The sequence below is a fragment of the Sinocyclocheilus rhinocerous genome, unplaced genomic scaffold (assembly GCF_001515625.1).
Source record: "Sinocyclocheilus rhinocerous isolate Xijiao unplaced genomic scaffold, SAMN03320098_v1.1 scaffold1883, whole genome shotgun sequence".
NCBI lineage: Eukaryota > Metazoa > Chordata > Actinopteri > Cypriniformes > Cyprinidae > Sinocyclocheilus > Sinocyclocheilus rhinocerous.
In genome coordinates this window covers 176,693-190,519 of record NW_015637558.1, presented here as the reverse complement: position 1 = coordinate 190,519, position 13,827 = coordinate 176,693, and the positions used below count along the sequence as shown (strand labels likewise).

Genomic DNA, 13,827 nt, shown 5'->3' with positions numbered 1-13,827 from the left:
CGTATTCACTGAAAAAAATGCAAGTGATTGCGCTTCAGCTTCCACTCTCCGCACAAACTACTTGATACAGCACACATTTATCTAGGTTTAACGTTTAAACATTGTTATATGCTTGAACTGTTTTATATCTATAGATTTTATTTTAGGCAAGTCGTGATGATTTGAGAAGGCTAAATTGATCAAACATAGACTCACTGTCTGCCGCTGGCTGCTTGGTCGTTACTTTATAAAAACAACAACGTATATTTAACGAACAAAAAATGCTCCAAACGAAATATAATCACTTTGCTATTACATACAAACCTGAACTATTTTAATAGCTGAAACAGTAGTATAAGCTGTTTTGGGAGAAGGGCTCAGACGGGCTCGGGCCGGTGATTCTGATGAGCTGTCGCACACGGGCCGGGCTAGGGCCTATATTTGAGGCCCGTGCAGGGCTCTAATGAGCTCAGTACTCTGGGCTGCAGATCTGACATGAATGGTACTTAGATTTGTCTCTTAGACTCTGCCTCGATGGCCTGGAGCAGTAGATGCTCTCTCTCCATCACAACACTGATCCAAACAATTTGCCTTGCTTAATGACAATGCTTAAAGCTCATTACAGTTTGTCAACTGTTGATTAATCTCCAGCAGGTCAGTCAGAGTCTGTGGCTGCGTCAGATGACACTGACATATCAAAGGACACCCAACCAAAAAAGAAAAGCAAGAAGAAAAAGAAGAGCGGTTTAAAGCGTGTTGAGGGTCAGCAGACAGAGGAGAGCTCTGGACAGGAGACGCAGGACGCCACAGGTTTAACAGAAGAGAAGCTGGAGTCTGATGCTGAATTACCACAGTGTGACAGTGAAAACAAGCACAGAGCGCATGAGAGTCCATGCTCCGAGCCTGCCCTTAAACAGATGAAGCAGCGGAGGAAGAGGACGGCTTCGAGGAAGACCTGTGAAAAAGCCGAGGAAGCAGATCACTGCTCAGAGATGGGAATCAGCGGTACATCAGCAGAGGTCGTGACTCCTGTACCGCCGAAGAAAAAGGCAAAAAGAGCAGAATCTGGAGTCACTGTCTCGGCCATCGCAGCTGTAGATGTGTCAGCAGCCGCGGCAGCACAGAAGAAGCTGAGAAGTGCCTCCTCAGACGAGCAGACCCAGGCAGATTCACAGAAGACACAACACTCCGCTAAAGCCTCTCGTAAAACACCAGTGAAGAAGGAACAGGAGGACGTCGTCTCAGACGTGCCAGAGCCAGAGACCAATGGAGAAGCTCACCAGGAGGAGACGGTGCTCACCGAAGACTCGCAGCAGCCTGCTGGACGATTGAGAGCCAAGAAGAGCAAGCAGAAGTCAGCAGCTGTCCGGATCAAACCAGGGAGGAAGAGGAGGGTGAAGCCTTCACAGGTGAACGGACACGCAGACCAGACCAGTGTCAAGAGCCCCAAGATCATCAGCGTAAGTCTGGCAGGCTCTCTCACTTTATTTGTGCTTTAAATCGTCAGAGTTCACACTGCGAAGCCTTAGTGCTCAGATCTGATTTTTTTTTTTTTGTATAGCAGTTCACATTGTGTCCGACCTTATGGACATTTTTGTCCTTTTAAGTTGTTTTTTTGATCATTTTGCCTGTTAATGCCAACAGCATACATTTTGACACAGGTGTGTATTTTTATTGGAATTTTAATATTTCACCCTCATTTCCTTTAAAGTGCCCCTATTATGCCATTTTTACGGTTCCTAATATTGTTTTGGGAGTCTCCTACAATAGGTTTACATGCATGCAAGGTCAAAAAATGCTTTTGTTTTCTCAAAATATGCATTTAATATCACCTCATTTTCCAGCGATTTTCAAACGATTCGTTCGAAGCAGTTCAAAGATTCAGTCTCTCTAAACCCCTCCTTTCCGTGAGCCTGCTCTGCTCTGATTGGTCAGATGGCAATTAATTTATTTTAATGTCTCAGTGCTCTGGTATTGGCATTTTCTATTTTGTGTGATTTTGAGCAACACTAAGTGTGTGATTGTGTGTATTTTTGTAGGGGAAATCCCTGAATGCAGTCGTGGGGGTTATACTGTTCTTCAGAGCCCGTACCGAAGCACCAGATTCAGCTCCCAGCAGCTGCTCCAGTCTGCCCTGCAGGAGCTCGTTTGTGATCATTCACTATCTCCCGGATGGTATCAGTTCCAGATATTTGATAAGCCGGCCCGTATGCCCACCAAATGTGTGGAGGTACAGTACAGTGCATCTGTGTAATCGGTCCAGCCCAGCCTGCTGAACAATGTCTTCTTTATGTTACGACTTAATGACCCATGCTTCTATATGACGGTAACCCATACAGGTGAATCACTGTGGAACACAAGCCCCAGTGTGGCTCTCTCTGGCCGAAGGAGAGACTCTCCCTCGCCCTCTAGAGGTGAAGCAGATGACAGCCTGCGCTACCTGGCAGTTCCTCGGAAGCGCTAGTAAAGACTGCTGTCTTTTTCGCCTGCCTGTCACCGTCCGCAATTGCGGGGAATTTTATGTGTACTTACTCCAACCAACGCAAGGATGCATGGGATATTGCGCTGAAGGCAAGTCAATGAACCTCAATGAGTGTCTGAAATTATGAGATTCACTTTATTAGTATAATTATCCTTTGGTTCTGTATCATGCATCCTAAAAGCTGTAAAATATCATCCAGAAATCATCATTTTTGAAAGTTTGGTAGTGTTTAAAGTGCCCCTATTATGCCATTTTTACGGTTCCTAATATTGTTTTGGGAGTCTCCTACAATAGGTTTACATGCATGCAAGGTCAAAAAATGCTTTTGTTTTCTCAAAATATGCATTTAATATCACCTCATTTTCCAGCGATTTTCAAACGATTCGTTCGAAGCAGTTCAAAGATTCAGTCTCTCTAAACTCCTCCTCTCCGTGAGCCTGCTCTGCTCTGATTGGTCAGATGGCCCGGTCTGTTGTGATTGGTCTATGGCGTACAGTGCGTGTCGGAAACGATACGCCTATTTCAGTAGTTCTGTATTTTAAACGCTCTATAGAAAATATAAGCATCTATTATTTATCATACTTACAGGTTGTGATTCAGTGGAGCAGCTGGTCCAAATAAACAGGATACTGATCCATCTTTCAACAGCAAGCGTTTTGTGAATCCCGCGTTGAACTCCCGGAGATTAGAGAAGCAGTCGTCAGTAGAATGACGTGTTTGTGGGCGGCCGGCCAACGTACAACATAGGCACGCATTATGCAAATGTGTTACTCGATGACGTGTAGCCACTAACGACTCGTTTCAGCTGTTCAGAGTCGATTCTTTATTTTGGGAGACAATAACTTTATTTATCGTGCACTTTCAGATTTACAACTTTGCAGATCGTTTACATTCACATACAGCTACATTACACACTGCATCAAAGGCAATATTGGAAATGGCATAATAGGGGCACTTTAATAAATCTATTTTACGCTAGGTACAAAAAATAGTTCCTCTCAGGACCTTATGGATCATATGTCATATGGATGTGAACACGGAGGACATAAAGTAAGCGATTATGCATTTATTTTTAAGAAGCCAGCGAAATTATGCCCAGGCAGTATGAAAAATAAAGACAAGGATGTGACCGTGTTTTGAAACTTTGATACGAGCGCTCATGTTTTGCTTATAAGTATTACAGTGATGACTATATATACGAGTTCTGACACATCACTGTACTTCCACTGATAGTCTTGATAACTTTGGGTGTGTAAAGTCTTTGAAGTGTCTCCCATGAGCGCAGAATCCTGATGAATGTTGATCTAGAGTGATGTAAACATCACATATGGAAGAGGCACAAACCAGAATTGAAAAGAGCAGATTGCATGTGGTTTGTGCGGTTCACGCTGTCAAAAACAGATCTGAGTCACATGTGAGCAAAGAAAGTGGATTTGGGCCCCATTTGCCTGCAGTGTCACTGAACTGTTAGGTTTTCTGTCACCAGGAAGCTAAAGAGCCTTCAGTTCCAGTCACTAAAGACCAGATGAAGGCGAGAGAGTTTGTCCTCCGACAGAAGAAAGCTCCCTCACCCATCTTCTGTAAAGCTGCAGGATACAGCACACGCATGGCCAGTAAAAAGGTACACAACTCACACGTGTGCTGTTGAGAAGGCAGTGACGTCGCAGACGTGTGCGCTGCTTTAACTCAATCTTAGTTGTCTTGATCTTTTTTTTTTTTTTTTTTTTTCTCCAGGTTTTGCCAGCTTCAAAATCTGAAATGAAGAAAGTTACATTTGGCCTCAAGAATAATAAAACAATGGGTATGTATGCGTTTCATTGTCTAATTATAATTAGCAGCACATTTACACAAAGGAAGGCATAACAGACATTAGAGTTTGGTGTGCTAAAGCTTCCTGCTAGCTTTGTGAAGGTCATGGGATTTTTAGGCGGCACAGACTGATAATATATACCTTAGCAGGGCTCGCAAAATCGCTAGCCCGACGTCCCGGGGCTATTGTGTTTTCCAGTCGGGCTACCAAAATGTATCCCTGCCCTGCCAGACGGGCTATCTTGAATAGTGATATAAAATCCCTTCCTTGATTCGCGTTGTTCACTCGCTTGTACGGGTGAAACGGATCATAGAAACACGTGTAAGTGATAAACTAAGGCTGTGTTTACACTTGGCATTAACAAGCGACCCGTATCCGGACGCTGTCCACATACACATTGAAAAGACAAGCGTATCCGATCAGCGTGTCCTGGTCCAGAGGTAGTCGAGGACGCATTGTGATCGGATCTCCGTGTAATGTAAACGCAATCCAGCCATCGTGTCTGCATTCGCAGGTCGACATCACGCAAAACGCCGCCCCCTCTCTCCCGAACTGTCGGAAGAACAGAGCGCTAGTGAGACTCGTACATTTATTTTAATTTGTAAAATGTCCCACGACTGAAAATAGCTTTCAAAAGAAAACCCACCACTTCAGGTCGACTTTGCACCGCAGACTTATTTAAATATTGTGCGGGAAATACAGATCCGATCGGTTGTCCAGATCGAGAAGTCCGCTGATGTTGCCAAGTGTAAACGCGCCGTGTCCTGTTTGACTGATGATCCGAACTGCTTCGGGAAAAACTGGTCCGACCCAATACGGCTCAGTTTTTATGCGTATGTTGCTCTGTCGAGCGGCAGAAATAATTGTATGTAGGCCATTCTGAGTCAACACCATGCTTTTCCAATGAGGGGGAAGGACTGTTTTCCCCCACGCCGACTCCGCCACACAGCTATGACGCGACACCGATCAAGTCTATTGGAGCCGTGCATTCGGTCTTAAAGGGGCAGCAGTCTATAAATACCTGCTGTTCTAGTGCCACCTGCTGTCAGAGAGTGACATTTGCATCTCATTCAGACCGTCTGCTGTTTTTGTTTCGTTCAGATTTTTTATGTAGTATCACAGCTAAAGTCAGACCATTTTGTTTTTGTTTCAAATTTAAAAATTTTACCATCTAAATAACATGTATGCAGCATCTTTGTTTGGATCGTGATTAAAATACACAGGCAAAACCTTAGTTTACTTGCATGAAAACATTTCTTTTATTTGTATTATTTATTTATTTGATTTAGGATTTGTTTTAAAATTTCAAGTTAGTATATTGTTTGACATTTTCAATTTCACAAAGTAATGTGCAGCCTTTTGGTCTGAGAAATAACAAAAGGACACCTTTCTTAAATCTCATTTTGTTAAATAAATTGTGAGAAAATTGTATTGTGAAATCAGTATCGTGAATCATATCACATCGTGAGTTGAGTGAATCGTTACATCCCTATATGCTACTAGTTTTTGCTGTGGTATCGAAGTAGTAAATTGTTCTTTAAATAATAAGTGTTACTTAAATAATAAAGAACCATATTTTTTTTGCTAATTTGAAAAATGATCCGATCTGTGACTCAAAATGTGATATGATAATGTAATATAATCCGAACCGTGAGATTTGTGATCCATTTATTTTATTTGTATTATTTATTTATTTGATCTGGAATTTGTTTTAAAATTTCAAGTTAGTATATTGTTTGACATTTTCAATTTCACAAAGTAATGTGCAGCCTTTTGGTCTGAGAAATAACAAAAGGACACCTTTCTTAAATCTCATTTTGTTAAATAAATTGTGAGAAAATTGTATTGTGAAATCAGTATCGTGAGTCATATCACATCGTGAGTTGAGTGAACCGCTACATCTCTATATGCTACTAGTTTTTGCTGTGGTATCGAAGTAGCAAATTGTTCTTTAAATAATAAGTGTTACTTAAATAATAAAGAACCATATTTTTTTTTGCTCATCTGAAAAATGATCTGATCTGTGACTCAAAATGTGATATGATAATGTAATCATGTGATATGACCCTAACCTAACCAACATCTGAAGAATGCCTGCCCGAAGGGCTACCAGGGATTTAGAAATGTTGCGAGCCCTGCTTAGATCAGTGGTTCCCAAACGTTTTCTTCCAGGCCCCCTTTTGCAGAATAAAAATTCAAGCCCCCCCGAGTGCTATTCTGAACGTGACGGAGTACACTAAAGACTGAAATACAGAAGTGTTTTAGCAGTCCATACCGGCACCTCTTTGAGCAGAACTACTGTTCTTCATTTATTCATAATTTTACGTGGCTAACAGCAATAATTAATTTCTGATTCATCAATCTAGTGGTCTGTTATTTAATGACAACATTGGCTACAGCTGATAACAGACCGCTCGAGCCGGTGCTGCGAGCCACCTTGAGCTAATAAAATATGATCATTCATATTTTGTTCAGTTATTTACATATGTGGCAAGTAGCCGTATAATAAGCTAGATAATTGCACAGTGGGGTCTTGTATCATCCGGAGGACGTTTCTTTTTACATAAAAATCTGCTGACTGTACGCTAGCAGTTTGGGAACACTGGCCTAGATGCGGCGAGTCACTTCTGTCAAGCCCGAGACACACTGCAGGGTTTTAGCACTGCACTGAGCGACACCTGTTGACTCGTACGCTGCGACACGCGTTACTATAGAAGAAGAAACCTAATCAGAGGAAGGGATGAGAGCTTGAGGTAAGCAGTTTATGTTTTAGGAGCCACGACTGTGTCACGATGCCAATCTTTCGTCTGGAAATCCTGCAGTGTGTTTAGGGCTTAAAATCATTTCTGACCCTGGAGCACAAAACCAGTCAATAAGGGTCAATTTTTCAAATCATCTGAATAAATAATCAGCTTTCCATTGACTTTATTGAGATGCACCTGTATGTTGTAATGTTGCTCTTTTGGTTTGTTGTTAAACCACATACAGAAATGAATTAAAAATGACTCAAGTAGAGAACTAAAAGCATTGGCAGAAACACTTTTGCATATGCACAGTCAAATTCCTGTCAACCCCTAGCAAGCTATTAATCAGCTTAAAATGACTAATAATGAAAAACACATTAAGAATGATGACATGGATTTCTGTCCCAACAAAACCTCAAATCCTGCAGCTCTGCGATTCGGATATAATGTGTTTTGGAAAACTTGTTCCTCGTTTATCCACTCTCAAGCTGTTCTTGGTCCAGTGAGGTAATTTGGAATGGTTTAAAAGAAATGTTACCTGTTGAGGTCAGTATTAGAGTAATGGTTTCTCTCTGAATGAGTAACCAAACTCTAAGAATCATTAAGTGGTGACCTTTGTCACACATAGCACCCGTTATAACTGTGGGACACATATCCTCTAAATTTCAATGCTCACTTTCAGTTACACAGATCATTTAGATCAGCGATGGGCAACTCTGGTCCTGGAGAGCCACTGTCCTGCAGAGTTCACTTCCATCTGTTATTGAAACCAACCTTCCTACAGTTTTCAAGAAATCCTGAAGACAGGTGGATTTTTCAGGTGTGTATGATTAGGGATGGAGCTAAACTCTTTAGATTGAAGCAGCCCATCATAGGCGGAAATCCCGGGGGGGGGACTGGGGGGGCAGGACCCCCGCCCCCCCCCATCTGAGGGTTGTCCCCCTTAAAATTGTGTTTAAAAACCACGCTGTGTATTGTAAATAACAATGTTTTATACTTTATGAAATTGTGTAAGTAGTAAAACAACACAAACGGGGCAAAAATGTGTTTTAAGTTTAAATTCATTTTGAGTCTCCCCCTCTCTTGCCTCCCAGTGCTTTGGTCCAAATGCCTGCTTTCCTCTTTTACATCACCTACACATACACACAGACACACGAGTCCGGTGAGAGAGAACAAAGCCAATAGTTGTGGAAGTCCAGTAGGCCTAAGTAAGGCTGTCAAGGCTATTTTATTCACTTAAACATCGCATGAAGTGATTATTTTCTCTTTAATATATGATGCCAATGTATTTTTCGATGAGTCTGCTATGCTAGCAATAATTAGGGATGGGCAGATCGATCTTTAACCATTAATTTTATTTACTTATGAAGAAATTCAGTGCATAAAATAAGCTTCTAAGTGGAAAAATAGACTATATTAGCGAATAATTGTGTTGGATAGAACCATTTCTCCTGAGTGATTATTTTCTCTTTATGATGTATTTTTCGATGAATCCGCTGTTAGCAATAATAACGTCACCTGCTTGACGGAAAGGGTTGCCAGGTTTTCACAACAAAACCCGCCCAATTACTACTCAAAACTAGCTCAAACTAACCTCGTTTCGAGGGGGTCCCCCAGTAAAAATCTCGTTCCGGGGCTAAAATACATGTTAATGGGGTCGCTTCAACCCGCGGACATGAAAAACAACCCGCGGCAACAGTGATAAAGAAGCCCAATTCCACGGGAAAACCGCGGACTTGGCAACACTGTGATGTAGTAATGTCTACAACGGACACGAGCGCTGTCACGGTGCGACCACAACAGGGGCGTGGACCAGTCTTAACTTTTATAAAGAATATCTCTGGGTTTGAGACTTTAGTCTTTGCAACTTTAGGGATCTTATCTATTCACGAACAGCTTGTAACACTCCAAAGAGAAAGGAAAACTTGAAATCGCATCATATGACCCCTTTAAAGTCGTCTAATTGGGCACGGTCTCCCTGCTGCACTAATAGTGAGGCTTTCCTCTGTGTATACATATCCTTACAAGTACAATTTTAGCTGGATTATTTGTGTCCCCTTCAAAAATTGCTCTTGAGAAATGTTATGTTTATTGTCCCCCCCTACTGTTAGACGAAATTTACACCCCTGAAGCCCTTGCCTTAAGATCCCCCCCCATGTGAAAAAAATGCACTTCCTTAATGTACTTAAAGTGCTCTATTTGCGCGCACTAATTGTGTACTTGATATACTAAAAATTATTCTTTAGTACTTCTTAAAATCAACTTAAGATGAACTAAGTGTACTAAACTGCTATTTTGGAACTTTTGGAACTAAAATGCGCTTTTAACATACTATCTCTGTATTTAAGAAATGTATTTAGTTACCACTTGTAGTACACTTGAACCCATCTTACATACACTAGTACACTCAAGTGTAGCACATTTTAGTGCATATTCATGGTGTCCCAAAATAGCACAGTTGAGTACACTTAGATGAACTTAAGTTTATCTTAAGAAGTACTAAAGAATCACTTTTAGTATATTAAGTACAAAATTAGCGCGAGAAAATAGAGCACTTTAAGTATTATTATGGAAGTGTACTGTTTTTAACCTGGACCCACACACACATGCTGCTTATAGCAGTCTTAATGTTGTACTTCATCTCACACTGATGAACGGGTTTGGGTCGTGTACTTACAAAACACAATGACGGGTCCTGATAAGTCTTATTATTGTTATTATCGCTTTATAGGAGGGGACACGATAGTCAACATAAGATTTACAATGAGGAATTAATGAATGTTATGGAACAGTTATTGATAATTGGAATTGAAAAGGAATTGTCCACTTAACCTGTTTAATCTTTTAATTTATTGGTCATTTATTTATTATCAAGATGATGAAGAAAGCATATACTTTGCTGTCTGGTCTGGTGGACTTTCACTTTTTTTAATTTAGTAAAAATAATGCTAACACTTTTTTTTGAACATTCTGTTGACTCTTAAGTAACGTTGCATCTATGTGTCAACTAACTCTCATTATATCTGCTAACTCTTTGTGATGGTCTCCCAACAGACATTCTACTGACTATAAGTAACTTTGCAAGTACATGTTAACTTATTCTAACCCTAACTCTACCAGTCTACTAATACTCTACTGATACTCTAATGAGAACTTGTAGATGTGTAGGTGCAACATTACTTATAGTCAACAGAATGTGCAAAAGGGGACCATCAAAATAATAATAAAAAGTCCTGTTAATACTTCTCTGTTTTACCACCTTTCCACCGTCTCCTTCAGTGGCTGCATCCAATCTTTTGGGTTGGCACACCCTCCCAGTGCAGTGTCACATGAGAATATATTAGCCAGCTGATGTAGTGCACTTGCTAAACCTGGACAATAAGCTGGAGAACCGCAGGAGTGACGGCTGGAGAACTTAAGAAGAACAATGAGTAACATGGCGAGAGAGATACTGGGGTTTATCCTCACGACCTCGGGTTGGGTGCTGGTGTCCTCCACCTTACCTACAGACTACTGGAAGGTGTCTTCAATCGACGGCACGGTTATCACCACAGCCACCTTCTGGTCCAACTTGTGGAAAACCTGTGTGACTGATTCTACTGGAGTCTCCAACTGCAAAGACTTTCCTTCAATGCTGGCACTGGACGGTTAGACATGTCTCTTTTTTTGTGAAGTTTGTGTGCTTATATGTTTACATGTATGCATGTATATATTCAGCCAATGTATTTTTATTTTATTTTATTTAAGCCAGTAAATAATCAACAGTTTAAGAAATGTTATGGAAATTTTTTTTTTTATCCAGACGGTCAGATCTTCAAATGCATCGAAGCTCAAGCTCTTTGGATCATCTTAGATCACGCTGGAGAGCATGATCTTCAGATTTTCTTCATGTAGCTCCAGTGCTGCCGAGAAACACCAATTACTATCACATTCTCACATCCGTGTTCATTTGAAATTCAACCTTTACTCAGACTGTTGTGCTAATGACAAACAAGTTTCGAATGCTTTCATGCAAAATAAATTCAGTAGTAATTTCAGGCATCATTACCCCACTGTATATATGTATTATTCATTATATAATATATTTTAATATAATATATATTTAATGACACACCTGTGAAATATTTAAGTTGACATATACGGCTTGAATCACGAGAAGATAATTTTTTCTTTGAATAATTCTCTCGACATTTGCGCAAGGTAAACTCACAACCGTCCGAAATGACTCTTTTCCTTCTAACATGTCAATGTTTAGCACTTTTCAGAAAGCTGAGGGCAGTAAATTAGATGCATTTATCTCCAGGCTGTTTTCCATTCATTCAGTAGCATTTGTGGGTTAACTAGCGAGCTAATATTTGCCCAGAGAGTAGCTAGAAGAGCATGTTTGTGGATACCAGTCTGCTCTTCCATGACTGAAGGACAGACATCAGAGAAACAACTCGTTCTCTACTACAGCTTCATCAGTTTGTGTGAATTAATTAATCTGCTTTCATTTCTGTAGCCATAACACCACTGGAATTTGAAGATTTAAGAGGACAGGACGAGGTTTTCTGTCCAAAATATGGACTCATTACATTAATATCCTATTATTATTTTTATTACATTTTAAGTACATAGTTCTGGAATGAAAATCTAGATGGCGCAGTCTGATAGATCTAACTGAGTCTGCCATAATGACATCATCACATGGCACAGCTGATTGGTTCTCTCCTTTGTGGGTTAACTAGCGAGCTAATATTTGCCCAGAGAGTAGCTAGAAGAGCATGTTTGTGGATACCAGTCTGCTTTTCCATGACTGAAGGACAGACATCAGAGAAACAGCTCGTTCTCTACTACAGCTTCATCAGTTTGTGTGAATTAATTAATCTGCTTTCATTTCTGTAGCCATAACACCACTGGAATTTGAAGATTTAAGAGGACAGGACGAGGTTTTCTGTCCAAAATATGGACTTCATTACATTAATATCCTATTATTATTTTTATTACATTTTAAGTACAGAGTCTGATAGATCTAACTGAGTCTGACATAATGACATCATTATCACATGGCACAGCTGATTGGTTCTCTCCTGTATCGATAGCCAATGCGCTCGCTGCTCAACATTCAAATATATGACTAGTGCTTGCCGTAGCAGTTGCAGCTTGCTTCAGAAACCCTCCACCTTCCCCAGCTCCACCTGTATAGATCTGCTACGAGGTGATTCATGTATGTTATATGAGGGTTATTTCATGTATGTTATATGTGCAGCAGCAGTGTTTCTTACATGCTCACAGCAGCATGTTGTGGATGTATTGCAGCAGCAGCAGCAGGTCTTTTCCACCAAGACCAAATACATTAACATTGTCACGTATATTACCATGCCAATCCCTCCGAGAGTTGTCATGACAGAAATATATTGTTGTAATGATGTATTGTCAAATATATAATTTGAGCATTCTTTGGATAAACACATCTAAAATGAATAATAAAGAAAGGTGACTGACAGATAGCGTTCATTCTTTCACATGTTTTGTGCAGGTTATATCCAGGTGTGTCGGGGACTGATGATCGCTGCAGTCTGTCTGGGTTTCTTTGCATCGATCTTTGCTCTGATCGGCATGAAGTGCACTAAGATCGGTGGTCCTGACCAAACCAAAGCCAGAATTGTCTGCTTGTCTGGGATCACCTTCATGTGTACTGGTGGGTTTCACATTAGTTTCTCAGCTGGAAATGCCCAGTGCTGTAGCGACGCAGTAACTTGTGCATGTTGTTCCTCGGCAGGTCTGTGTTCTCTCAGCGCCTGCTCTCTGTACGCTCACAGGATCACGTCCGAGTTTTTCGACCCCATGTTTGTTGCGCAAAAGTATATATATCTAGTTTTTTTCCTACCAGCTTTTGGCTGACTGAAGGTGAGTGGAGCGATGTTGCTGATGAAATGCTGTGCTTCTCCTCAGGTATGAACTGGGCGCTGCCTTGTTCATCGGCTGGGCCGGATCGACGCTGTGCATCCTCGGAGGAGCGCTCTTCTGCCTGTCGCTGTCTGATGGCATGAGCACCAAGTAAAAGGCCATTTTTAAATGTTTTTCCTTCGCGTTTTTTGAAAAGTTTCACGTACAGATGACAAAATTTTGTCAACAGAATTATCCCTGTTCACACGGATCTGTGAAAACAACTAAAAACACTGCATTACGCATGCCAGGCCAGTAGTTTGTAAAGAAACACAGGGGGCCTCGTTCATGAAAAGCAAGCAGAACACATTTTTGTGTAAATCGTTCATAAAGCTATTCTGACGTGAACTTTCAAATTCATGAAAATGTTCATGTTTTCAAGATGCTAGCTGGTACAACAGAAATGTTCACCTGCTCCCTATCGCATGTAAATGGTGCGTAAACCGTTAAGAATATTTCACAAGTCTGTTTGCCCTGTCTCTTTTTTTTTTTTTGGAGTTGAGAGTTGAAAACTGTTCAACTTTGGGTAAAAGTCAAGTCAAGTCAAGTCACCTTTATTTATATAGCGCTTTTAACAATACAGATTGTGTCAAAGCAACTGAACAGCATTAATTAGGAAAATAGTGTGTCAATAATGCAAAAATGACAATAGTAAACACTCATTTTTCAGTTAAAGGCAGTTCATCATTGAATTCAGTGATGTCATCATCCAGCTAAGTTCAGTTTAAATAGTATCTTTGCAATCAAATCAACGATATCGCTGGAAATGAAGTGTCCCCAACTAAGCAAGCCAGAGGCGACAGCGGCAAGGAACCAAAACTCCATCGGTGACAGAATGGAGAAAAAAACTTGGGAGAAACCAGGCTCAGTCGGAGGGCCAGTTC

General features: G+C 40.8%; 2 protein-coding genes across 2 annotated transcripts in view; both read left to right on the top strand.

Moving 5' to 3' along the window:
* Positions 1 to 4,339, top strand: part of rrp1 (ribosomal RNA processing 1) — an 18,391-nt gene extending 14,052 nt beyond the window's left edge. Inside the window, exons 13-15 of the mRNA XM_016564098.1 lie at positions 634 to 1,439; positions 3,948 to 4,082; positions 4,196 to 4,339. Of these exons, the coding sequence (XP_016419584.1) occupies positions 634 to 1,439; positions 3,948 to 4,082; positions 4,196 to 4,324 (1,070 nt within the window). The 3' untranslated portion in view covers positions 4,325 to 4,339. The remainder of the gene's footprint in view (positions 1 to 633; positions 1,440 to 3,947; positions 4,083 to 4,195) is intronic.
* A 6,103-nt stretch (positions 4,340 to 10,442) lies between these two features.
* The window catches only part of cldn10b (claudin 10b), a 5,024-nt gene continuing 1,639 nt past the window's right edge, over positions 10,443 to 13,827 (top strand). The window contains exons 1-4 of the mRNA XM_016564093.1: positions 10,443 to 10,662; positions 12,534 to 12,695; positions 12,777 to 12,858; positions 12,950 to 13,054. Of these exons, the coding sequence (XP_016419579.1) occupies positions 10,443 to 10,662; positions 12,534 to 12,695; positions 12,777 to 12,858; positions 12,950 to 13,054 (569 nt within the window). The remainder of the gene's footprint in view (positions 10,663 to 12,533; positions 12,696 to 12,776; positions 12,859 to 12,949; positions 13,055 to 13,827) is intronic.